Source organism: Convolutriloba macropyga, chromosome 8, assembly GCF_964194025.1.
Source record: "Convolutriloba macropyga chromosome 8, txConMacr16.3, whole genome shotgun sequence".
NCBI lineage: Eukaryota > Metazoa > Xenacoelomorpha > Acoela > Convolutidae > Convolutriloba > Convolutriloba macropyga.
The window spans coordinates 55001237-55028872 of record NC_134475.1 but is presented as its reverse complement, the minus strand read 5'-3'; the positions used below and the strand labels follow the sequence as shown (position 1 = coordinate 55028872).

General features: G+C 35.7%; 1 protein-coding gene across 3 annotated transcripts in view; it reads left to right on the top strand.

Moving 5' to 3' along the window:
• The window catches only part of LOC142344197 (trans-1,2-dihydrobenzene-1,2-diol dehydrogenase-like), a 45253-nt gene extending 18339 nt beyond the window's left edge, over positions 1-26914 (top strand). For all 3 annotated transcript variants that reach the window (XM_075395735.1, XM_075395734.1, XM_075395733.1), the window contains exon 5: positions 26444-26914. In XM_075395735.1, the coding sequence (XP_075251850.1) occupies positions 26444-26745 (302 nt within the window). In that variant the 3' untranslated portion in view covers positions 26746-26914. The remainder of the gene's footprint in view (positions 1-26443) is intronic.
• Positions 26915-27636: the final 722 nt, after the last annotated feature.

Sequence of the window (27636 nt, the reverse complement as noted above, 5' to 3'; positions counted from 1 at the left end):
CAAAAGTTAATTAGCCACTTGATCAATTAAGCAAGAAAGAACACAAGCTTTGTATCTGCGCGGGGTTGCTAGAAACAACATCAGTAGCGAATAAGTCTTGTTTGCGTATTGGGGTTAAAACTAACGGATAATGCGTGCTTTGACTGAAATCTTAAACAAAAGCGAATCGCTTCTTCAGTAAATGGTACCAGCATACTGAATATACATATACTCAACTATTAAACACTGGAAGTAAAATATCAGAGCACCTCAAGCCAATAAAAATCGAATGAGTTCATTATTGTTCTTTCTTGAATCAAATTTTCGGTGCATTCAGTAACCCTGTGTTAAAATTTTGGATTACTTATTGTTCTGTTGACGTTTTAAAATAACATCACCGTAACGATATTTGATAGAGCATCGGAAAGAGTAACATCCAAAGGAATTTGAAATTTAAAGCGGTAGAGTCTGTATAACATATTGGGTTATGAAGCCTGGCGAACATTTCGGAATTGAACACAACACTACTGCTACCTACTACTGCTACTGCCTACTACTACTATCTACAACTACTATCTACAATTAGTACCTACTACTACTACTACTGCTACCTACTAGTACTACCTACAACTACTACTAGATACTATTAATATCTACTACAACTACTTATTGGTTCTAAGTTACACTAGTACCTACTACTACTTCCTTTTAATACCTTCAAATGTTACCATTTGTTTACTAACTATCTACAAAAAGCTGTTTCTGTTTCTCTAAAAAAAGAAAACAATTCTTATCTCTAGAGGAAACTCGCTGAGCATAAACAACAGAAGCTTTTCTCTATCTCAAGGTAATGTGTCCTGACTGACACAGACCGATAGAATTTAGCCGCTAATATTTTCAACAATTCATTAAGTGTTTGAAGTTTTTTCGAAGATATAAAAAACGCTGAAGCTATGTTGTATACGTTAACTCAGTAATTTTCAACTCAATGTTAATTTCTTAATTAACAATTAAGAAATCCATGGTATGGTATATAAAGTGGTACTTAATTAATTAAATCAATGTAGGGTTTTATTGTTTAGCGAACCAGTCTAATTTTTAGGAGTTTTTTTTGATATGTTCTTTTTTTGAAGTGCAAATTTTTTTATACTTTATTCAAAAATTGCTTGCTTCAAAAATTCTATAGTGTGTACCTTAATGGAAACAAACACTTTACAACCTACCTACATTATCAAAAAAAAAACAGGTTTTACACTATATAGTTGTTCTCGTATTTTTATTCAGAGCCACTTGTTGTTTCAGTTGTCAGGAATTACACAAATTTTCCAAATACCTACGTTTCAAAAACTTGTATAGACAGAAAACTGCTGGGATAGCTTGCCAGAAGGACAATGCGTTTGTTGAGTTTCATATTAACCTTAGCTTCGGCTCAGGATGTGTTCAAAGCTGAGACTGTAATTGTGAACTTGCTATGCATCAAAAGTTTAGCGCTACATGATCTTGCAATTTTTGTTATATTAACTTCTTCCTAATTTGTTAAATTTCATTTGGTCATTGTTTATCTGAAGAAAATTAAAAACGAATCAACCTCATGAAACATTCTTGCACAAACTCGTTGCCCAGTCTTGTTGCATTCTTGCACAGTCTTGTCGCATTTGAGAGCTCAAACAAAAACATTAAATTTAGGTGTTTAGCTGAACAAGTTTTGTTTGTTTTCAGCGTCTGTTTACACTCAATGGGCACCAAATGGTTCCAGAGAAGTACTTCTCGCGGAATTTGAAACAAAATTCTTCTTTATTAGTGTTCAAAACACAACCGGAGGCAGTATGGCTTTGGATAAGCAAGTAGAATAAAAATGTGAAACAAGGTCGATCACTTTACCTAAAAGTTGAACCATTGTGTTCGATTTCGAGTTTGTGATCTAAACACTACTCAAGGATAATTGACTTTTAAGAAAAAGGCTTCTTTTTTAGTATTCAAAACTCAGAGGTGGCATGGATTTCGATAAGCAAGTTTATTAAAATGGTGATTTTGGTCGATTGCTCTACAGAAAAGTGGAAGTCTTGAGTTTGTGTTTGAATTTTTGATCTAAATACACTGTTCAAGGATAATTGACCTTGAAGAAAGACTACTTTTAGTATTAAAAACACAATAATCGGTGACCGCTTAACTTTGAGTTACCAAATATAATAAAATGTGAAAACTTGCCCTATCCCTCTAACTTAAAGTCAAAGTTTGAGTTTGAGTTTGAGTTTGTGATCTATAAATAGTATTCAAGGGATAATTACGTCATAATAGTTGTTATGTTATATAGTTGTGAACGCAAAACATTTGAAATACGTTCTCACAATCTATTTAGACTACAGCTATATATGTGTCAAAAAAGTGAAGGAGACCTTCTGGTTTTACTAAGCTTTTTGATATAATTTACTATATTATATAGTCTATATTCACGTGGTCTTTTATGCAATCTTTACTGCACGACTTCTGCAAGCATTCTAAGCTGAAGAGTATAATTTTGCTTTGTTCTATAGAAAAAAACAGAAATAACACATGATTTTCCTGGTGCTAGGAAAATTGGCGGACAGGTCGTTTAGCCGACAAGGAAAAAATGAGAAATTTAGACGACAGTTTTTATCATAATTGGTAATAAAAGTCTAATTGGTTTATAAATCAGTAGTTCGGTTGTGATAGATTCATATCAAATCCCACAGACCGTTGAGGCATGACCATGGCCCGCGAGGCATCGCCAGATGCGGTTAAATGCAGTCCAACCACATAAAGCCTCCGTTACATTAGTTGATGAAAAAACTAAGGTATACTTGTCCGCTTACAGAATAGTGTTTTAAATTGGCCAATCACAGCTTCCGAATAAGATTTATTGCTCATTTTACTTAAATTGTCGGTAAAAATGTTCATTTTCTTGGTGTGTTGACATATTTTACCAGTAATTTTTGAAAAGATAGGTCAGTGCAACTCTTTAAATGATTAAATTACTCTGAAGAATATTCGGCTAATGAACATTAAATATTGTAAAATAACTAATGTGGAGATACCTTTAAGTCATGACCACATTAAGTAACAGTTAACACAACTAATTTTGATTTTTGCTACCATAAAAACCGACAACACATACAGTAGAAATCAGATTAGGAATTTCGATACCATAGTCAAACTGACAAGTATACTTCTACATTCATTTGGCCGATTTGGAAAATTTCCATTGTTAAAATTCTGTAACCCATAGTGCATCAAGTTCAAAGTTTAAGGTATTCAAAGTTTTTGGAATTTAGTGTTTCACTTTTCTATGTGGTAATATTGTATTATAATACTAGTATTCTTGGCTTTGTGTACTTCGTTTTGATTTTATCTTTCCGAAGGGGTTTCTATGTTTTCAAACGTTTGTTTGTTATGGATCCTATGAAGAGTCAATTTGAGTTCTTTCAACTGAGTCAAAGACAAAAAACAACTGTCAAAAGGCAAATCCTGATTATAGAGGCAATTGAGCTAATAAGATTTCCAGATTTTTTAATGCAATATTTTAATTTCCTCTGAGCTTAAAAAATGTGAGAAATAGGTAAAAATGTCTCTTGGAAAAATCTCCAGGTGGAATTTTACTACTGCGTGTTTTGCTTATTGCCACTATTGTCAATAGAGACCATTGTAATTTAACATAATTTTTATCCTCATGAAAATTTATAGCCTCTATAACAATAAATGGTTGAATCATTATGTACATGAAAAAGTTGTTTTTCACGAGTAATCAAATAGCAAAACCTTAATTTTCAATAAAGCTTTATTGATCGGCAATTTACGCTATGAAAATGAATCAGCGGTCTCACAGTTAGTATGAAAATATATTTTTTTCATGGCGCTCAAAAAAAAGGAAACCTCTAACAGAACTGCAAAATTAACAACGGTAAGAAAAAAAAGCGCTTTTTAATGTCAACTTTGCTTTTAATTTGAAAGACTTGATATAAAACAATGCCTAGTTGAAATAAAAAAAAAGATTTAGATTGTGCAAAGCAAAAATTTATAAGATATCCTTGTCAAACAAATATTTATGTACAAGCTGATTTTTCATTACTCCTTTAACAAATTTGTTTTTTACGACCTCAATAGTTTGCATTGAGAAAACTCATAGGAGAACGGAGAAGTATTTACTTCTTGCATCTATTGGAAATTTCGTTCTGATACGTTAAATGCTTACTATTCATTATACCATAGCTTTATGGATTAAAGAAGTTTTAAGTTCGCGTTAATGAATACTTAGGTTTTAAATTTTTATGAGTTACTTGAATAACATACTGAAATACTTCAAATTGACACATAACTCTAAAAGCTACTGAAGAAATTCTGTGAAAATCAAATGTTCTAAGACAAACACAAGTTGTTGTACATGTATACGGAAAACAGTAGTGCATACTTACGTCTATGGTTCAAATTGAGCCTTTGAGCAAAACATGTTTGTTATCTACTAACGTTAGCAGGGAACTTCTTATCGTTCCTTACAATAAACCACGTGAATACTATGCAAAATCAAAAGTATTATACAAATAACTTAATACTAAACGTACGACATAGAACCAATTACTATATAAACTAGAAGCAATTGTAACCGTGAAAATCAAACAATAAAGCCAATAGTTGAGTTTAAAGGTATTTGATTTGTCCATTGCTTTTTCCATTGTTTTATACAAGATAACGTTATTTTGTTTAAATTCAGCACAGTAGGGGGTCGAAATGTACTCGCAAATAAAGAATTGCAAGCCTATGTACTCACTCTCTACTTATCACAAGTTTTGCTGCAACACAGTAGAGTACATGTATATATACGCCTTCTTGATCAGAGACAAGAGAATACTTAAGCAAACTAATAAAAGTGCTTTTAGCCGAAAATATTAAGCAACAATTTTGCAGAGAAGACTGAACTTCTCACAATATAGGTTTTTTTATTCATAAAAAGAAAGTGGTCAGGTTGAATTTTTTGTTTCAACCCGTGACTTGTAAGAGAGCCGAAGTGAAAAGAGCCGATTCAAGAGAACCGACATTTTATTTAAATTATAAGTTGATAATTTACGGTAAATTTTGCGACAAATTAATTTGGCTCTTAAATGAGATTACTACATTCGAGTATTGGAAAAAATAATATTTAGTATCTTCTAGTATAAGACACTGAAAGGAAATTAAAAAAAATATTATCTTGAAATCATCGCGGACCATGGCCAGGCCTCAGCGGCTGTTGGGACTTGATATGAAACTATCATAACCGAACATGAGACCAATTAACCCACTCAGGTACTTTTTTAAATAATCAACTAACAATTTAGGGTAATGAACGGCAATTTTCTGGTTTCGGTTCTACTTAAATCAAAACAAGTTGCGGTGTATTCTAACGTCAGCTCTTTATAACGTCGACTCTTGCGCGTATCCATTTCAACATTTCAGAACGATAATCTACGGTTTGGGAATCCTACTCTACAACAAATTTCTGACTTTCTAGTTCTTTAAACAGGTCGAAGCCTGTTTCCTGTTTGTCTGACGTGGATATTGTTCAACCAACATACTTTAGTTTAAAGGAGTGGTTTTTCAACTACTAAAATTTGGCTAATAAGCATACACAACGGATTTTAATAAAGCACAGCATTTCAAAATAACAGGTTATAAATGGAAAATACTGGATACCAACGTCTAGTTCATAAGCTTTAATCGACATGAATTTTTCAGTTCTAGTTGTTATTGTCGCATGAACACCTCACATTTTCATCGAATCTCATTCTTTTTGGAAAATTTCCACTGTGAATTACACATCCTCCAACAACACGAGATTGGCTCCTCGTTCGTAGAGCATTGTTAGCCGATGGCTCAGTGCTAAGTTTCTGGAAGTTTTCTTCAATTTTCGAGTTTTCTTCAAGAAGACTAAGGAATCGTTCTAAGATGGAAGATATCACAGTCTTTCTGTTATCATCGGTTGTGGATGATGTTGTATGATCAATTTTATCGTGAATGGTGGTTAGTTTTGTTTCAATTCTGCATAATTCGAGCTTTTTCCACATATTTTCCAAACCTTCTAAAGCAGCGAAATATTCTTCATGGCTCCTGAAGAGTGGCATACTTTCGAAATCATAACTGCGCAAGATCCTCTTTATGTCCATAGGAAGTGACCATATGTCAGAAGTCAAAGGATTAGGTATATTCTGAGAAGTTACTCCCGTTTCTGAGCGGGTTGAGTTGTTGATAAAGTCTTCCTCTTCGGTTATATTAGGTAATGTAGTAACAAAGTCAATAAATTTTTTGGGTATGAGACAATGATCGAAGGTAGTCCAGCTTGAAATTGAGCTGCCCTTCCTTTGTTGTATAAAGGCAATATTGTTTTCATAACGAGTTTGATAGACAATTGTGCGCTGAAATGAGCCTTCAAATTGCGTTAGGATATGATACATTATAGGTTATAAACCGGCAGTTGAGTTTGGGTTTTGGCATACACTAACTGAATGAAATACAAGTCAAGAATGAAAACGCTAAAATATTAATTTGAGAAGCAATTCATTCAGTTAAAAGTAAATATAAGCCGTTCGCTGGGATGTTAACACTCGTTCTATTAGCCTAATTAGCCAAATAGTTTCCAATGAAGACCTATAACATTTCGAGGAGAACTCAGTTGTTAAATCAGTTAGACTAATTCTTATTCCTTTTCAGTTGTAAAAAGAATTGAAGTATCTCCTAAGTACCTCAGACATTAACATTTCAAGGTTTTGATCTGATTGCTACGTATAAAGCTGAAGAATTGCACTGTGCGTATGAGAAGTTCAGTCTTCTCCGCAAAATTGTTGCTTAATATTTTCGGCTAAAAGCACTTTTATTAGTTTGCTTAAGTATTCTCTTGTCTCTGATCAAGAAGGCGTATATATACATGTACTCTACTGTGTTGCAGCAAAACTTGTGATAAGTAGAGAGTGAGTACATAGGCTTGCAATTCTTTATTTGGGAGTACATTTCGACCCCCTACTGTGCTGAATTTAAACAAAATAACGTTAACTTATATAAAGCAATGGAAAAAGCAATGGACAAATCAAATACATTTAAACTCAACTATTGGACTTATTGTTTGATTTTCACGGTTACAATTGCTTCTAGTTTATATAGTAACTGGTTCTATGTCGTACGTTTAGTATTAAGTTATTTGTATAATACTTTTGATTTTGCATAGTATTCACGTTGTTTATTGTAAGGAACGATAAGAAGTTCCCTGCTAACGTTAGTAGATAACAAACATGTTTTGCTCAAAGGCTCAATTTGAACCATAGACGTAAGTATGCACTACTGTTTTCCGTATACATGTACAACAACTTGTGTTTGTCTTAGAACATTTGATTTTCACAGAATTTCTTCAGTAGCTTTTAGAGTTATGTGTCAATTTGAAGTATTTCAGTATGTTATTCAAGTAACTCATAAAAATTTAAAACCTAAGTATTCATTAACGCGAACTTAAAACTTCTTTAATCCATAAAGCTATGGTATAATGAATAGTAAGCATTTAACGTATCAGAACGAAATTTCCAATAGATGCAAGAAGTAAATACTTCTCCGTTCTCCTATGAGTTTTCTCAATGCAAACTATTGAGGTCGTAAAAAACAAATTTGTTAAAGCAGTAATGAAAAATCAGCTTGTACATAAATATTTGTTTGACAAGGATATCTTATAAATTTTTGCTTTGCACAATCTAAGTCTTTTTTTTATTTCAACTAGGCATTGTTTTATATTAAGTCTTTCAAATTAAAAGCAAAGTTGACATTAAAAAGCGTTTCTTTTCTTACCGTTGTTAATTTTGCAGTTCTGTTAGAGGTTTCATTTTTTTTGAGCGCCATGAAAAAAATATATTTTCATACTAACTGTGAGACCGCTGATTCATTTTCATAGCGTAAATTGCCGATCAATAAAGCTTTATTGAAAATTAAGGTTTTGCTATATGATTACTCGTGAAAAACAACTTTTTCATGTACATAATGATTCAACCATTTATTGTTATAGAGGCTACAAATTTTCATGAGGATAAAAATCATGTTAAATTACAATGGTCTCTATTGACAATAGTGGCAATAAGCAAAACACGCAGTAGTAAAATTCCACCTGGAGATTTTTCCAAGAGACATTTTTACTTATTTCTCACATTTTTTAAGCTCAGAGGAAATTAAAATATTGCATTAAAAAATCTGGAAATCTTATTAGCTCAATTGCCTCTATAATCAGGATTTGCCTTTTGACAGTTGTTTTTTGTCTTTGACTCAGTTGAAAGAACTCAAATTGACTCTTCATAGGATCCATAACAAACAAACGTTTGAAAACATAGAAACCCCTTCGGAAAGATAACATCAAAACGAAGTACACAAAGCCAAGAATACTAGTATTATAATACAATATTACCACATAGAAAAGTGAAACACTAAATTCCAAAAACTTTGAATACCTTAAACTTTGAACTTGATGCACTATGGGTTACAGAATTTTAACAATGGAAATTTTCCAAATCGGCCAAATGAATGTAGAAGTATACTTGTCAGTTTGACTATGGTATCGAAATTCCTAATCTGATTTCTACTGTCTGTGTTGTCGGTTTTTATGGTAGCAAAAATCAAAATTAGTTGTGTTAACTGTTACTTAATGTGGTCATGACTTAAAGGTATCTCCACATTAGTTATTTTACAATATTTAATGTTCATTAGCCGAATATTCTTCAGAGTAATTTAATCATTTAAAGAGTTGCACTGACCTATCTTTTCAAAAATTACTGGTAAAATATGTCAACACACCAAGAAAATGAACATTTTTACCGACAATTTAAGTAAAATGAGCAATAAATCTTATTCGGAAGCTGTGATTGGCCAATTTAAAACACTATTCTGTAAGCGGACAAGTATACCTTAGTTTTTTCATCAACTAATGTAACGGAGGCTTTATGTGGTTGGACTGCATTTAACCGCATCTGGCCATGCCTCGCGGGCCATGGTCATGCCTCAACGGTCTGTGGGAGTTGATATGAATCTATCACAACCGAACTACTGATTTATAAACCAATTAGACTTTTATTACCAATTATGATAAAAACTGTCGTCTAAATTTCTCATTTTTTCCTTGTCGGCTAAACGACCTGTCCACCAATTTTCCTAGCACCAGGAAAATCATGTGTTATTTCTGTTTTTTTCTATAGAACAATGCAAAATTATACTCTTCAGCTTAGAATGCTTGCAGAAGTCGTGCAGTAAAGATTGCATAATAGACCACGTGAATATAGTCTATATAATATAGTAAATTATATCAAAAAGCTTAGTAAAACCAGAAGGTCTCCTTCACTTTTTTGACACATATATAGCTGTAGTCTAAATAGATTGTGAGAACGTATTTCAAATGTTTTGCGTTCACAACTATATAACATAACAACTATTATGACGTAATTATCCCTTGAATACTATTTATAGATCACAAACTCAAACTCAAACTCAAACTTTGACTTTAAGTAAGAGGGATAGGGCAAGTTTTCACATTTTATTATATTTGGTAACTCAAAGTTAAGCGGTCACCGATTATTGTGTTTTTAATACTAAAAGTAGTCTTTCTTCAAGGTCAATTATCCTTGAATAGTGTATTTAGATCAAAAATTCAAACACAACACCTCTGAGTTTTGAATACTAAAAAAGAAGCCTTTTTCTTAAAAGTCAATTATCCTTGAGTAGTGGTTAGATCACAAACTCGAAATCGAACACAATGGTTCAACTTTTAGGTAAAGTGATCGACCTTGTTTCACATTTTTTTTCTACTTGCTTATCCAAAGCCATACTGCCTCCGGTTGTGTTTTGAACACTAATAAAGAAGAATTTTGTTTCAAATTCCGCGAGAAGTACTTCTCTGGAACCATTTGGTGCCCATTGAGTGTAAACAGACGCTGAAAACAAACAAAACTTGTTCAGCTAAACACCTAAATTTAATGTTTTTGTTTGAGCTCTCAAATGCGACAAGACTGTGCAAGAATGCAACAAGACTGGGCAACGAGTTTGTGCAAGAATGTTTCATGAGGTTGATTCGTTTTTAATTTTCTTCAGATAAACAATGACCAAATGAAATTTAACAAATTAGGAAGAAGTTAATATAACAAAAATTGCAAGATCATGTAGCGCTAAACTTTTGATGCATAGCAAGTTCACAATTACAGTCTCAGCTTTGAACACATCCTGAGCCGAAGCTAAGATTAATATGAAACTCAACAAACGCATTGTCCTTCTGGCAAGCTACCCCAGCAGTTTTCTGTCTATACAAGTTTTTGAAACGTAGGTATTTGGAAAATTTGTGTAATTCCTGACAACTGAAACAACAGGTGGCTCTTAATAAAAATACGAAAACAACTATATAGTGTAAAACCTGTTTTTTTTGATAATGTAGGTAGGTTGTAAAGTGTTTGTTTCCATTAAGGTACACACTATAGAATTTTTGAAGCAAGCAATTTTTGAATAAAGTATAAAAAAATTTGCACTTCAAAAAAAGAACATATCAAAAAAAACTCCTAAAAATTAGACTGGTTCGCTAAACAATAAAACCCTACATTGATTTAATTAATTAAGTACCACTTTATATACCATACCATGGATTTCTTAATTGTTAATTAAGAAATTAACATTGAGTTGAAAATTACTGAGTTAACGTATACAACATAGCTTCAGCGTTTTTTATATCTTCGAAAAAACTTCAAACACTTAATGAATTGTTGAAAATATTAGCGGCTAAATTCTATCGGTCTGTGTCAGTCAGGACACATTACCTTGAGATAGAGAAAACATTCTGTTGTTTATGCTCAGCGAGTCTCCTCTAGAGATAAGAATTGTTTTCATTTTTTAGAGAAACAGAAACAGCTTTTTGTAGATAGGTAGTAAACAAATGGTAACATTTGAAGGTATTAAAAGGAAGTAGTAGTAGGTACTAGTGTAACTTAGAACCAATAAGTAGTTGTAGTAGATATTAATAGTATCTAGTAGTAGTTGTAGGTAGTCCTAGTAGGTAGCAGTAGTAGTAGTAGTAGTAGGTACTAATTGTAGATAGTAGTTGTAGATAGTAGTAGTAGGCAGTAGCAGTAGTAGGTAGCAGTAGTGTTGTGTTCAATTCCGAAATGTTCGCCAGGCTTCATAACCCAATATGTTATACAGACTCTGTCGCTTTAAATTTCAAATTCCTTTGGATGTTACTCTTTCCGATGCTCTATCAAATATCGTTATGGTGATGTTATTTTAAAACGTCGACAGAACAATAAGTAATCCAAAATTTTAACACAGGGTTACTGAATGCACCGAAAATTTGATTCAAGAAAGAACAATAATGAACTCATTCGATTTTTATTGGCTTGAGGTGCTCTGATATTTTACTTCCAGTGTTTAATAGTTGAGTATATGTATATTCAGTATGCTGGTACCATTTACTGAAGAAGCGATTCGCTTTTGTTTAAGATTTCAGTCAAAGCACGCATTATTCGTTAGTTTTAACCCCAATACGCAAACAAGACTTATTCGCTACTGAAGTTGTTTCTAGCAACCCCACGCAGATACAAAGCTTGTGTTCTTTCTTGCTTAATTGATCAAGTGGCTAATTAACTTTTGAAAATTTAGCTATTTTTACAGTTCCAGTGGAAACTACCCTTCTTGTACAGCATTACACTATTTGTTTGATTCAAGCTCTTGACGAATTCCTATCATTCTACTTTATTTAACTAACACGTTCAGCTGCTCCTGCATATCATAGTTTTTCCACCAAATTTTTCGGTTTTTTACAGAATTTAAACTTTTTACTCAGCTCAATTTATTGTTTATCTCTCAACAATTTATCTCAAATAATTTTTTCCTGTAAATAATCTTGCTCAATCCTAGAAGGGTAGCTGAATGCGTATAGAGAAATTTGTTTTCAAAAAAGCATGCCCAGAACATCAAAAAGTTGTTTTTGTCTTCTGTGTTGCAACATTTTATATTTTTCTTGCCAAGGAGTAAATGACAAAGAGCATGAATTTGTTTTTTTTTAAGAAAAATCTTAATAGTTTTTTATTATGGTATCTAGATAGGAGAAGAAATTTCAGTTTTCAACAAAGCATGCTCAGAACATCAAAAAGTTGTTTTTGTCTTCTGTGTTGCAACATTTTATCATTTTCTTGCCTAGGATTAAAAGACAAAGAGCATGAATTTTTTTTTCGTAAAAAATCTTGATAGTTTTTAATATGGTAGCTAGATAGGTGTAGAAAATTCAGTTTTCAACAAAGCATGCTCAGAACATCAAAAACTTGTTGTCCTCTTAGTTTGTGACATTTTGCTTGCCAATGCTTAATGGGACAGAGTTTAGCTACGCTGAGGGTCAAAATCCGTGTGCAAGATTTAATATTATTGGATCGTGGAGACAAATAACAACATTCTTCAAGGCATTTAAATTGCCCTCCAGGAACTTATCTCCCCCCTCTCTCTATCTCTCTCCCTCTCTCTATCTCTCTCTCTCTCATCGGATTGCAAACATATAAATACATAAACACATTCAGACATATATACATACATTTCACTGTATAGATATAGGAAAACATTCACACATAAAACCAAGAACGTCTTGACATATACACACATTTACAATTTCTACCCACAGACATACACTTCAGCTTATACTCATAGAAACATTACTAAACTTAAGCACAGTTATATTTACTTATAAACAGATATTAGGACTTTGAAAAATTTTGAAAATTTTTTTCAAAAAATTCGAAATTTTGATATGTTTCGACCCCTATACTACTTAGGTGAAAAAAGTGAAGTCAACAAAAAATCACTTTTGAGTGCTCTTTCATAGCGCAAAATCCATTTCAGACCATTTTAGGACTCAAAAAAATTTTTAAAATTTTCTTCAAAAAATTCGAAATTTTTATATGTTTCGACCCCTATACTACTTAGGTGAAAAAAGTGAAGTCAACAAAATTTCACTTTTGAGTGCTCTTTCATAGCGCAAAATCCATTTCAGACCATTTTAGGACTTTGAAATTTTTTGAAAAATTTTAGGCTTCTGGTGTCTTATATTAGGTTTTTTATGTTTTCACCAAAAGATTTAGTGAGAGTTCAAAACTTAGGTAACACCTAATTCTATATACAGCGAACATTTCAACAGCGGATATCTGCCATGTTACTGGAGGGCGGGGGGTCCGGACCCCCCCCCCCCCCCCCCTCCAGTAACATGGCAGATATGATTACTACTCACGTACGATATTAACATAGTAACGTTAAATACACATAATTTGTAGTTGCGCTTCCCTGTTAACTTATTGCCTTTAGTCCTATTCTGTCCCCTTTTCTAGTTATTAGAGAAATCGAAAAAATGGTGAGTTACGGAGAACTTTATGTTCGGCAGCCACAAATTTTATTATTTCAATATCATAAGTCAATATGAAAAAATCAGCGGTAAGGAAAGATGAAACAATTAGGAACAATTTTACTGTACATGACGATGGTAAAAATTGAGCATAATGAAAAAAAACAGACAGACTTGTCAGCGGAGGCCTAGCTATACCCATGTGACGTTCTCCTATATGCCAGCTATCTATTAGAGCAATTTTGGGGGCGCTAACTATTTTGGGTTTCTCAGGCTTTTGTTTTAAAGATTTTAAGTCAGGATGCTCGAAAGAATTCTTTTGGCAATTTTGAGTCCATGTCCAGAAATAAAAGTTTTGTGCAGCAAATGTTTTATTCACAAGTCAACTGAGCTGTAGCTATTGTTCTCTCTGTTCTGAGAGTGGCAATTAGATGTTTGATGTTAAAAATTTGCACGAGATAAAGTAAGAGCATTGTACAATTTAATCTTTATAATCCCGGATGTTTATGGGCGTGTGAATGAGTTAAACTTTACTAACAATGGGGTAAATGCACGCGCATGGATTGTACAAATATGTTTAAGCATGGCACGAATGTATGAGGGCATGACACTCCCACTTCTTCAGAAAAAAAAATTAATGTCAAGTTTTCAATTTTCAGTTTTCAATGTCTTCTGATCTTAATTTATTCGCAATGAACTCTGATTCTGATGAGGCGCGGGCTGTCAGTTCTGTGCGCGAATCAGTATCCAGCGAGAAACACCAGAGAAATGTTGTCTGGGCGAGAGAGCTATGGAAATTTGTGTCAGCTGGAAGTGTGTCGTCTGTTCCAGAGGTGACCCGTGAGGAAATTGAGGGCCAGAGTATGAGTGTTGGCATTCTTCGCGGGGAGCCTCTGATGGAGTTCAGCAGCCCCGAGATGCAAGTAAGAATCTTGATGTATGTGTAGAGGTAGTAATCGTGTCGTAGTTGTTGTTCAATGCATGAATTGTGAATGCATGTTGTGCTGTTTGGTTTTTACAGCAGTTGGCAACGAGAATGAGGACGCCATTGGATTTCGGAAGACGCTTCGCCAGCAACGGGAAGATCAGGCCGGACTGGGCTTTTCAGTCATGGGTGTGCGAGGGTGTGTATCCTCGTGACATCCTAAGTTATCACCCGAGGCCACATCGCACTGAAAACTTGTTCGGCTTCTTCAACTCCCGTGTGTTTGGGGGCGAACGTCTGTATAATCCTAGCCTGCTCATTGCAAACTCGTTCACGTACACAAGCATTCATGTAGATTCTAAGCCCACGCTGCCCACACTTGCTGTTCTCCTCTTTGGCGTGAAGCTCTGGATTATATGTCCAGACATCAAGACAGACACGGCAGCGTTCATTAGAGGGCTGGATTTGAAAGAAATGTGCAGCTTCCTCAAAGTAATTGCGCAATTAGTTTCTTTTTTGACTGTTTTTTGTTCCTATGCTGACACTATGGGAGCATAGTGCGGTTGTTGTTCTTGATTGTCAAATGTCATGCTTGTTCAGGGGCCAGCAGGGAAAGGATTCAGATTCGTGATTCAACGGCCTGGTGACACGCTGTATCTGCAATAGATGGTTGGGCACGCTGTCCACACTGTCAATGGTCTCCCTGGCGTGAACTGTGGGATCATTGAAGAGAGCTCGTGTCTGCTGTCGTCACCAGTGGTCACGGATTTGTCTCCAGAGAGGTTGCACGGGTTAAGTTGGATCGTTCCGTCTGGTAGTCGTGCTGGAGGGCACGATTATCAGCATCTGAAGAGGAAGCACAAGGAGGATCCCGTGAACAACCCGGCACCCCCTGCTCGTAAGAGGAAGCAGAAGAAGAAGGCCTGGTTTGGAAGAACTCAGCGCCCAAAAAGTTAGCTCAATGACAAGTGGTATCAAATTTCACTGCACTTTTTCCCAAACAGTATTGAATAAATAGCGAAAAATTGAAAACTAAAAAATACGAGAAATGCGGTAATACCCATATAGCACAAAGCACAATGTTTACGGTCTGTATATTAAATTTGAGTTGCGTAGCTCAAATAACAAGATGAGGCTTTTGTTTTTCGTATTTTAAGAAATTTTATAAATAGCACACAGTTCCGATAGAAGGTGAAATTAAACATAATATAGTGCACAGAAGCACGTGAAAGGGGGCATATAGCACGAAGATTGTTATGATCAATAACTGTGTTAAAAATTACAGCGCTAACTTTTATAGTTAAGCCAGGCTTTTGTTTTAAAATACACTGTTTTTTTTTGAATTAAGTTAAAAAAAATAACACGAAATTCAAATTTTGGTTCCTTCATGAAGTCCAATCAGCACAAAATTAAGCATTTAACACAAAGCAATAGCCGAGGAGTGTGTATAGAGAAAATGAGAGCTTTTGAACAAACGGCACTACCAGGCTTTTGTTTTAACTTCAGCAAATTTTATATAAATATCACATTCAGAGGGTAATGGTATTCGATTAGAACATAAGTACTGAGCTCAGCCACTCATACGACGTGAGCAGGCACATGTAGGAGCTATGCTGAGATTCATAGAGAGATTGAGCTAATAGAGTTGTCAGGCTTTTGTATTAAAGAAGCATTAAAAATAAAGCAACAAAAAAACCTGTTCGTCAAATGAAACATAAATTAATTAAAAAGTATTTGCGTTTAAGATTTTGTTTTACCCATATGACATTAAGCACATAAACTTGGATCTCCTAACAAAGAACGGTGGTTTTCTGTTGAGTAGTTAGGTCAGGCTTTTGGTTTTTAACAATAACAGAATAGTGAAATTAAAAGCAAAATTTTTTCAAATCATTGAAATATTTTTTATGTTAGAGCCAACAACAAGCAGCACACAGCTTCTAGACGAGGGAAGCAGCAGCAAAAAGCTGCAAGCAGAAGGGTGGGGAGAGGAGGGGGACAGTGGGGAAGAAACGATGCATCGTCATTAAGTTTTGGTAGGTATATCAACTTTATTTATACTTGAAAAATTTTCTGGTTATTAAATTGAGAAGTAGCACACATATTGAATCCGCGATAATCTAACATATTTGTAGCAATTATTCGTTTCGGTAGTTTTGGTGGACGAATTGTATAATACCTTTCATACAGCTCCAGAAATAAATGTATTTTTTTTCTTTTTTTTTCAATTTATATGAGTATTTTTTTCCTTTTCACAATTATATAATTAAATCTTTCAAGACAAAATCTTTTATAATTGAGTTTAGGACTGAGAGTAGCACAGGTATAATAAAATGTTTGTGAGTGAAAAGCACCCAGAATCAAATCAGTAACTAATGGTTTATGAAGATTTTCAGATCTATAAAAATGATGTCAAAGATATTGTTTGTTGCATTATTTGCTATGATTGTTACGAGTGTTGATATTATCAAGTGCATTTTATTGAGCGAATAGAACAATTTTGGGACAATTTTGAAGTGGTTGTGTTGTGATGGAGTACAATTTTTGAGCGAGGCTGGAAAAATTACAGCAAAAGCAGGGGCATGCGAAAATTCCCAAAATAAAGTGAAGCCTTCAGCTGGCAGCATGTTAATGGTAGCCAGTTTTTCAATTGTGCTACAATTACAATTGAGTCATTAAGATGAGAGTAGTAGGAAAGTGGTGAAGGAAAACAGTTTTAGTGAGAGCAAGTAGATGGAGTTGAGTAAAGTGAACAAAACTTGAAAATTTCAAAAACAAAGAAACTTTTAGTTTTATTTACCATACGTTGAATCTGTAAATGAATTAAAGTTAGGAGAAACCTGATCTATATATTGTTCATTAAGCACGCGACTCATAAATCACTTGAGGATAAGTGGGGGGCGGAACATTCGATTGCTCTGACTCTGGACAAGATGCAGATTGAGAATCCGTTGTATCAACAATAGTTGTTGAAGGGCTAAAAAATGGATTTGGTAAATTTAAATCACGTCGTCGGAAAATTAATCCCTTTTCGCGAATACGATGATTAGGGTGTTGTCACAAGTAGTCGTAATCTTCATCAGAAACTACCAAAATGGGCTGTGATTTAATAGTGTGGGCAGAAATATTTAGGCGAAAAGGGAAACGTCTATGAATTTAAATGTACCGGTGAAAAAGACAACTCATTAAAAAGCGTAGACCGAAAAACAAAATAAATGTAGTGATCGCAAACACTATATAAGGTGTCCAGTGCACCGTCTCATCGAATTTTGCTGTTACCTGAGGATGAAATTGTTTCATGCGATTAACAATAGGTTCAGTAACTTTTTCGAGTTCTTTATAATTACGTCTCTTATGCTCAGGAATGTGAATTAGTTGGAGATGAACCTCCTCTACTAATTGTACTCGAGCAATGTCAACATCAGACATTTGTGGCATAGAATCAAAGATGGAAGTTGATTGAATAAAAAGCTAAGCGGCGTTGGTAAATTAATGTCGAGTCTAACTGGTGTTGTATACTGACAGGTAGACCAATCTGATCTTAAATGTATATTAGGTCCGTCTAATTCCTGTCCACACGCTAAAATAATAATGCAAACTTGGCACCCTTGTCTATGTTCTTTACTTAGGGGATGACTAGAATTCTGAGATCTAGTCGAGAGCAGAAAGTTTGGCGAAGTTTTGGCACTAGTAATCAGCCATCTACCATGGCCTAACGATTGAGCTTTTTCTTTGATAGGTAATTGAATTGATCCAATGCTACAAACTTCGAGTGCGGATAGAGTGTCTTTGAAAAGCAAAGTAGCCAGACATGAGTCCTTCGATTTTTCCATCGCAAAAGAAGAGAAACAAATTGAGTAAAGCTTAGAGCCTATACATTCTTGTAAGTCAAACTCAGTCAAAAGTGCAGCTTCACTTTGCGTTTCTCTTACTGCAATGTAAGGCGTTTCTAAAACCCAAATGGTTGCTCTTGTTGACTCTTTAGTTGGCATTGGAACTGGAATAGCCCGAAATACATCTAAAGCTGTAGAACCTGATGAAAAAGGTAGAGATAATGTTAATATAAGAGCAAAGTCGAAACTAACAACACTTGTAACAAGTCGTGTCTCATAATAAGACATCACATGTTCTATTGGAATGGAAAATGTTAGTCGATCTCTGGTGTATTGAGTTTCTAGCAAAACTTGTTGTAAAATTCGAATAAAAATTTTGCGAGGTATAAGAGAAAGTGGCAGCATACCATCTGCAATGGCAGTAGTCGAGCTCAAAATATTCATTCTTAAGGCAAAAAGAGCAGATCTATATGTGCGCAGATTGGTGTATACAGACGTTAAAATAGAGTTCAACAAGCCAATGTGGTGATTGACTTCTTCACGGATATAAAGAAATTGGTCACAATTTCGCATGTATTTAATGCTGCTAGCCAATGTGTCAAACTGTGTCTGTAAAATTTTAACATTAGATCTCTGGATTTCAGCTAGATGTTCTTTGGCTTTACGCAGGTCTCGGAGTTCCTTTCCTACTAAAACAATTTCTCGTTCGTGGCGTTTTGGACACTAGACCATTCTTGCTGTAATTGGTTCATGTGGTTGATGGAATCTACAATAGCTTTTCCATTCTGCTTACCAATCTGATTGCATCCGCCAAACATTCGTCCTAATGTACAGGATAGTTTGTCTTTGAATCCCATGCCCAGACCAAAGATTCCAGCTGCAGCGCCTGCTAACAGCGCAACGGGACTGCCTCTTCGTTCTCGATGTTGATGCTCTGTAACTTTTGAGGGGAACAGCTCTGTGAGTTCTTGCTGAAGTTTCACCAAGTCGTTTTCGGCTCTTTCTTTCTCTGCAATGACTTCGGTAAGAACCCATTGTGAAGTGAAGTTGGTGGCAGTGATGTTACTGTAGTCAAGTTGGCATCTCTTGTTGGGGTGATTCCAGAGTGTGTCCATTCTTTGTGCGATTTCAGAGATAAATTTATCAATTGTTAGGTCAAAATTTGGAAAAGGCAAAACAAATTGAATCTGTTCAAATTTTTCAGCCAATAGTATTTTTCGATGGTAATTAAAAACAATGCCATTATGTTCTGAGTTTCCTGCTATCAGAAAAGGAAAGATTATTAATTGAACAGGCGAAATTGAATACAAGTTGTAACCAAAGTTGGCCATTCTTTAGTTAAAATTTGTTTTCTTAAGTTCGCCAATTGTTAGTACTGCTCAATTCGACTGATTATTGGATAAATGATCTAAATATGTGAATATTTTGGTTTGTATTCTGAGTGTGTTGAACTTTATGAGAAAAGGTTATGTTTGAACTGACTGGAGTGATATCCAAATATTAGTCAAATTAATTTTTATCAAATGTTACTTGATTTGTTTGCTGTTTCAGTGGAGCACAGGAAGGACATAGTTTGCCTACTTAGATAATCTACACAATTAGTTTGCGAATCGGTCAGAGTTCGATGAGCTGGCTTGATAGCGTTTTGGTACGTTCACCTCTCGGCGAAGTTCATATGCCCTGTTAGTTCCAACGCGTGGATCTTGATCTGGTGGAACTAATGAGCGACGCCTTCTTTTTGATTTATTTGGTGGATCCAAAGAAACCGCTTGTGAAAACACGCTGGTCGGTTGAGTAGTGGCCCGTGTAACGTAATTTGGATAGTGTCGGGTATCAATGAATTCGGCACTCTGAGTAGTTGGTTGAAAGTGTTGGTTTCCTTCTACAACAAATTGCTCCTCAGTATTTTTATATTCTTCGTGACAAAAGCCTGGCCTGTTTTCCTGGTTTTGGGTCTGTAGGGGTCGCAAAATGGGTTGATCATCATCTGACTGTTGTAATATGGGGTCTGAATTTCGTCCATCAGTAACAAAATTTGTGTTATTATCATTTTCACATCGGTTTGTATTTAATTGGAGTTCCGGATTATTTGCAAAGTCTGTTGGAGCATTGAAACGTGATCTCACACCGAATTGCATGATTGAGGAACCATTAGATGGTCCCACTAAGATTGGTGAGTAGTGGGAGGCTAGATCTTTTAGGGTTTGGTCAAAAATTTGAGGTTCAGAGATTATTTTTGTGATTGGGTCGGCTTTAAAGTTTTTGGAGTCAATCTCTTTCAAATCTTCAAACTCGTATTTTGGTTGAATTGGACGCAAACGAATACGATGTACGAGTTGTGTATCGTTGGTATTACTTTGCGAACTATATAGTTTGAATTTGTTCAAATTTGCTCAACGCGATAGAGCGGTAACCATTTGGTTACTGATTTAGCAGCAAAGTCTTTTGTACCACCTATTTTTGGTTTCATTAATAGGCAGTACGAGTACAATGCTAGAGGTTTGGAAAGAGCTTTTTTGTCATAGAAACGGCGATATTTGTTGTATGCAACTATGGAAATATCCCTAGCACCAGCAAAGAGCGTGTTCATACGGTCTTGACTTTGTTGTAAAAAGTCTTGAGTTGGTTGCGCTTTTTTGACAGTAAAATTATTGAATCGCAAGTCAAAGGGCTTTTTCGGCTGACGGCCATGAAAGAGCAGGGTCGGGGGGCATCCTTTTGAAGAGTTATAAGTGGTGTTATAGAGAAAAGCTGCGATATCAACATAATGGTGCCAGTCTTTTACAATTATATCTTCGTAAATATGCAAAATTCGCTTTACTATAGCATGGCTACGTTCAACTGCACCAATTGTTTGAGAATGTTTTACAGATGCCAATTTTAGTTCAACTTCTAGCAATTCACATAAAGTTTTCATCATCTTTGACGTGAGAACTGAGCCCAAATCACATAAAATGGTTGATGGAAGGTATGTGTGCTGCATAAAAAATTTGAAGCAAATATCTGGCAACGTTTTCCGCCGAGGCATTTTTCATTGAGATTAGAAAAAGATAACGGCTGAAGATATACATCGCAGAGAGTATATGTGTATAACCTCCGGAGGGATTAAGTTTGCCTACAAAATCTACTTCCATCAAATCTCCCGGAAAACATTGTTCTGACGCAATTGGTAAAAGAGGTGTTTTTAGGCTGTTTTGTTGAACTGATTTGATTTGCAAACAAGATGAACAATTGGACACATACTCTAAAAAAGTTTCTGTAAATTCAGGAAAGTAAAACCTCTTGCGAAACTGGTTTGCAGTTTCGGCTGTTCCAATGTGTCCCATAAATTTGCTATTGTGAATTCTAAACAGAATCTCATGACGAAGGTGCTTAGCAAAAACCAACTGACGTATAAAATTCTGTCCGGTGTTATCGAAAAATTTGCGATATAACACATTATTATACAATTCTAATCGGTTCAATTGTTTATTACATTTTTGCAACTCGGTTTTAGAGTAGGTTGTAACTGGTTTCACTTTTCTCTTGATCCAATTGATCACAGTTCTAATATTGCCATCTTTTTGTTGCTCCTCAAAAAGATTCAAGGACTGGTCGTTATTGCTGAGATCAAACTCATCTAAGGGGTTAGCTTCTGCGAGTGAATTTAAGGGGAAGTCAAAAGAAGGCTCTAAAACTTCAATCTTATCAGAATCTGGTTCCTCTAAATAACACTGTAAAACTGTAAGACTATTGTCTGGAATTTTTGGTCGGAATTCGACAGCAACGTCTTTAAGTTGAATTCTGATTTCCAATTTTATTTAGAGCTTTGTAGCAGGATTAATATAGATCTTAGACAAATAATCTGCGGCTACGTTAGCTTTACCTGGGACATGCCCCAAAAGAAAATTGAAATTAAGGACATGGTCAACTGCATTCCATAAAGGAGTTGGAATTGTCTTTGCCTGGAAAAAACTAGTCAAACTTCTGTTGTCAGTCAACACTAAGAAAGGTTTTTTAGTCCCCCCTAAGATGTGCGCAAAATTATAAAAAGCAAAATGAACTCCCAGAAACTCTTTTGCATAAATTGATAATTTAAGTTGCGTTGTATTAAAGATTTTAGAACCAAAAGCCACGGGAGCGTATTGCTTCTGTTCTAGTCCTTCCTGGTTCGGTACATAGTCCTCTACCATAAGGACGTATCCTGCGGAATAATAGCTTGCGTCGGACAATATTACATATTGTAGATCTGTTTTTGGTTGGCGAAGGGTTATTTTACAAGCATTGTTTAGCATTTCTATTAGTTCACTCATCGATTTTCGGTGCTCATCCGTAATTTCAAAATTGTTGTTACATTTTATTAGTTTGTAAAATGGGAGCAGTCTCTCACTGAGGTTCGGTAAATAGGTTCTAAAGTATTGAAAGAAACCAACAAGTCTTTTGACTTGCTTGAAGTTTTTTGGCATTTTGAGATTTGATAAAAATTTATCTATTTTGGCCTTTATGGGGGATGTTCCTTCCGATGAAATTGTTCTACGTAAAAATGTGATCTCGGGGACACCAATTTCACATTTTACCATTGATAACTTAAGTCCTGAATTTCTAATACACGTAAAGATTGCTTTCAAATATCCGTAAAGACCCTGGAAATCAATTGCGCCTGTTCCCAAATCATCCACGTACTGGAAACATTGGTCATAAGCTATACATGAATAGAGGTACTTTCTCATGAAAGAGCTGAAGGCACTGACTGATCTACTGAGTCCCTGTGCTAACCTAGTGTACGCAAAATTTCGGGAGGCAAAATTGAAGGCTAATAACTGGACAGATAATGGGTCAGACATCTTAACTGCATAATACGCCTGACTACAATCTGGTTTTGCGAAAATTCGTTTGCCCGCTAAATGTGCTCCGACATCTTCCATAGTTGAAATCGGGAAATTGTTAGAGTTGTAGTCATGGCGTATTAAGTGATTAATACGCCTAAGGTCAACTAATAGTCGGAGTTTTCCCGACGGTTTGCGTTGCGCAAAAAGAGGGCTCGAGTATTTGGAAAAGGGCAGTGTAGTGATGATTCCAAAATACTGCATTATAGCTAAATCAATGAGGATTTCCTCGCGCAAGTGAAATGCAATGGGTGGGCTCTGAGTATACACTGGTCGCTGGGTTTCAAGTGTGAGCTTAATCTTAAACTGGTCATTTCCACCGACATCATAATTGTGCCGCGCAAAGACATTATGAAAAGAAACTAAAAGTTCTTCAATTTGTTCCTTTTCTTGTTCAGTTAAAATTGAATTGTCCCACCGAAATTTTGAAAGAAATTTTTTCCTAGACTCAGAATCTTTTGTTGGATCAAGCTTTTCTTGTTCTTTCAAAAATTTGAGTGTCTCAAATATTCTTTTGTGAATACCGGTTAATGCATCTGGGTCCTCACAATTTTCAGGTGTAGGAAACCAAAAGCAGTCTGTTGGAAATGGTAAACTTTGCTGGGAATTGTCAACAAGCTCGTTTATGTTGCCGCCATCTATATTTAAGAGCGCTGGGTCAATTGGTTGTAATTACTTTGCTTGCTTAGGCGTTAAAATTGTAAATCGAGCCACTACTGCTCCCTTTGGTACTGAAACTACATTTGGGGTTACATTTAAGAAAGCTATTGGCGTTTTTGAGGATTGGATTTTTGAAAAGGAGCTGGTTAAACAAAGACCTGTTGATCTTTCAAAACGTGCGTTAGGATCTACAATTCCAATTGTATTGTCGGCTAAAATATTGTCGAGAAAACAATCTATTGTTTCCGGACTATTGGGGAAAATGTCCAATTTTTGGATTGTTTTGAGAACGTATTTGTTTTTTAAATTTCGTTTTCGTTTTGCCATTACGCATTGTCATTTCTGAAATTTGCAGAGAAATCTCAGGCAGGTGTAGTTTTTGTGATGCTACGTTAATTAGAATTCTATTGTTTTTATAGAATGGAAGACCTAAAATTGGGTTATTCATTCTGGGCAACAACAAAAACTTTTCTGTGAATACTTGATTAGCGAGAGTGAAGGTGATTTCAACTTTACCTAGGGTTTTTGCATGGGTTGCGTTCGCCACTTTTACAACGGGAAAGGGGTTTGTTTCAAGATATTTAATACTCTGCGGTGCAGATGATTTAATTTTCTCAAGCATGGACGGTGTAAGAGCACTAGAGAAAGCACCAGAGTCCACTAAAAACTTTAAGGAAAGTGATTTAAACGTTAGGGTAACAAAAAACAAATTTGAGGAAAACGGAGGCATAACAACAGTTAGAAAGGGGGGTTGCAAATGTGGCTGACCTAGCTTTTTTCTGATCAAATGGCAGTTGCTGATTTCTTTCAGGTTGAGGTTTGGACCAGCAGTACTGCACTGTGTGTCCATACTTTCCACAATTGCGGCAGTATCTCTGGTTTCTGGTGGGCATTGTATTTGACCAGTGTCCTGCGTATGCTGTTGGATAGCCTGATTCTGGGTAGCCTTGTGCTTGCACACCCGCTTCATCAGTTGTCGCTGACAGTTGGCCGTGGGACTGATAGCCATAAGCCTGGTAGACTGGCTGCTGTTGTCCTGTTGTTATATAGCCCGGTCTTTGAGAGCTGATTGCATTGTGACTCTGATTATTTTGATGCCAGCTTCTTTGTTGGAAAGGTTGTTGCATCTGCCAGTTTTTGTTAAACTGGTAGGGCGGATTAAACCGCTGTCTTGGGTAAAACCCACCTCTGCCTCGATAGAAATGGTGCGGCTGTCTAAAACTACTATAAGGAGCATTAGAGTTTGCATTTTGGCTTTTATGCTCTTCCAGTGACTTCGCTAAATTGTCTGTTGTTTCTTTCAGCTCTGTTTAATTTTTACTTAAGGCACTCATACTCTGAATAAGTGAGGTCATTTGTGAGGCTGAGATTTCACTAAATGCTGTTCCAACATCATCTTCAGGGTATTGCTCTTCAAGCATCGCCCTTCTAGAAGCCCGTTCACATAAGTCTTCTACAGTGGTGTGGTAAGGAAGAGTGAGTAGATACTTTTTAAGCTTATTTGGCAAACCATTAATAAAGTTCTCCTTAACTCTTCGGACTCGCTCATTAGAACGATCTTCAGCAGCAACTGCTGGCACGCCGCGATTCAGCAGCGGCAGCTCGCGCAGCAATATTTGGGAAAGCAAGACTAGCTAAGCGTTGCAACTCTGTCAAAAAATCATGAATGCTTTCCTCTGATTGCTTCACTTTTCTATTTTGGAATTAGAGTTTATAAAGTTCAATTCTATCAGGGTTTACATACCGGTTTCTCAATGCGTCTAGTGCTTGATCCAAGTAAGTCTTCACGTATGGCTTCTGTAAGCTGGTCATAAAAAACTAAGGCATTACCTTTAAGATGAAGATGCAAGTAGCCATGTTGTTGATCCTCGTCGATTGCTGCCAATCCAATGCAAATCCGAAGTTGTCGTTCAAATTGAGTAAAATTATCTTTTTCTGATCCCGAAAAGGGCGTCAAATTGAGAAAAGGTTGCAACTGAGCCATAGTTTACAACAAGAGATTGCAGAGTTTTACGATTTAGTTATCATTTCCAATGGGAGTCATATTTAGTTTTAAGAGAAAAAATCTCTTGACTCAAACTTGGCAAAAACACTCCTGTCACCATGTCAGCGGACGCCTAGCTATACCCATGTGACGTTCTCCTATATGCCAGCTATCTTTAGAGCAATTTTGGGGGCGCTAACTATTTTGGGTTTCTCAGGCTTTTGTTTTAAAGATTTTAAGTCAGGATGCTCGAAAGAGTTCTTTTGGCAATTTTGAGTCTATCTCCAGAAATAAAAGTTTTGTGCAGCAAATGTTTTATTCACAAGTCAACTGAGCTGTAGCTATCGTTCTCTCTGTTCTGAGAGTGGCAATTAGATTAGAGCACAACATTTGATGTTAAATATTTGCACGAGATAAAGTAAGAGCATTGTACAATTTAATCTTTATAATCCCGGATGTTTATGGGCGTGTGAATGAGTTAAACTTTACTAACAATGGGGTAAATGCACGCGCATGGATTGTACAAATATGTTTAAGCATGGCACGAATGTATGAGGGGCATGACAAGACTCTCTGATGTATACTCGGGAAATATTATAGTATATTTTTCCACATTAATTCTAGTATAGATACTGTTGTAACAACTAGTGTCAGTGATCCAAAATTTCTTTGGGGGTAAAGTTGTTCAAACATGGTGGTCAAAACAAACCTTTGATCAATTCTAATCAATTTTTGAATCGAAAAATGCGTCCAACTTGTTTATTCATGGATTGTTCCTAAACTGCCCAAATAAACAAACAAGCACAACCATTTTCATCGTTTCAGGCTATATAGAAATGTTGCATCCCTTCTACTGCGCAACCTCCTTCCAAATATTCAAATCAGGGGATCAATTTCCGACCAGACACGACTTTAATCTCACCCAATTTCGAAAGGACGACTACATTTACCCAAATAGCCAAGGATTCCAGTTTGAGATCGACCATGTCTTTCAAAGTCTTAGGGGGGAGGCGGGGTTAATGACATCAGAGGGTTTCCCCGAGAGTTCAGTGATGCCTCATAGAGCAACACTGAGAATGGCAAAGATTGCAGATACTCTATTCAACCAAATCAACCAATCAAATTAGTCCGTTGCCTTTATTTTTGACGCAGAAAAACTATGACACTTAAAAAGAACGGGAATCAAATTGCCAAAAGCAGAGGATGCTACAGCCTTGTGCAGTAACGCTTCTCTAAAATCATTTCCTATTTTTGATGCTACGATAAAGTATTGAAAAATTCAATCCTTAAAAGTTTTGTCTCTATTTGGATTTGGGGACTAATAGACCAAAAGATTGAGTTTTATACCCGGGAATGACCATAAATATCAGAAAACATTGCTAAAAAGGGACAAATACTCCAAGACGCAACTAAGCAACTGTTCGACACAAAGTAACCAATCCCGGACGCTGCGCATATCAGCGCATCAATTCGATTCCGATGGTCAGAGCATCAACTGATCAGAGCTTTTCTCTGACGTCCTTACTGATTGCTTGAAGATCCCAATACAGAACTAAACTGGAGCAAACTGTTCCGATTATCTAAATGAATTTTACGTGCCAGTAACAGAAGAGGGCAAAACACAGGCCGAACAACGACCAAAGAAATCTTGAAAAAATTAATCGTTGGAACAACGGAGATTTTGGAGTTCTATAGAACGAAGCCTTCTCTTAAGCAACAGAACACTCAAACAACAAATTTTGAAGACATTATCAAACGTGCAAAAATATGTGCTTCCAGGGTCAATATGGCAGAGCAGCAAAAACTTTGGCTTCTGAAGGTTTTGCACCAGTCAACAAGGCAAATCTCGATACTCTGAAAAAAGTGCATCCCACAGAAGAAAAGCTTATTGGAGTCCGTAATTTTTCATCGCAAGCTTCTCAAATCAGTGAAGAAAATGTTTCGGAACAGCTGAACTCGTTTTCTACGTTTAGAGCAGCTGGTCCTTCAAAAATGTTTCTCGAACATCTTTTGCCTGC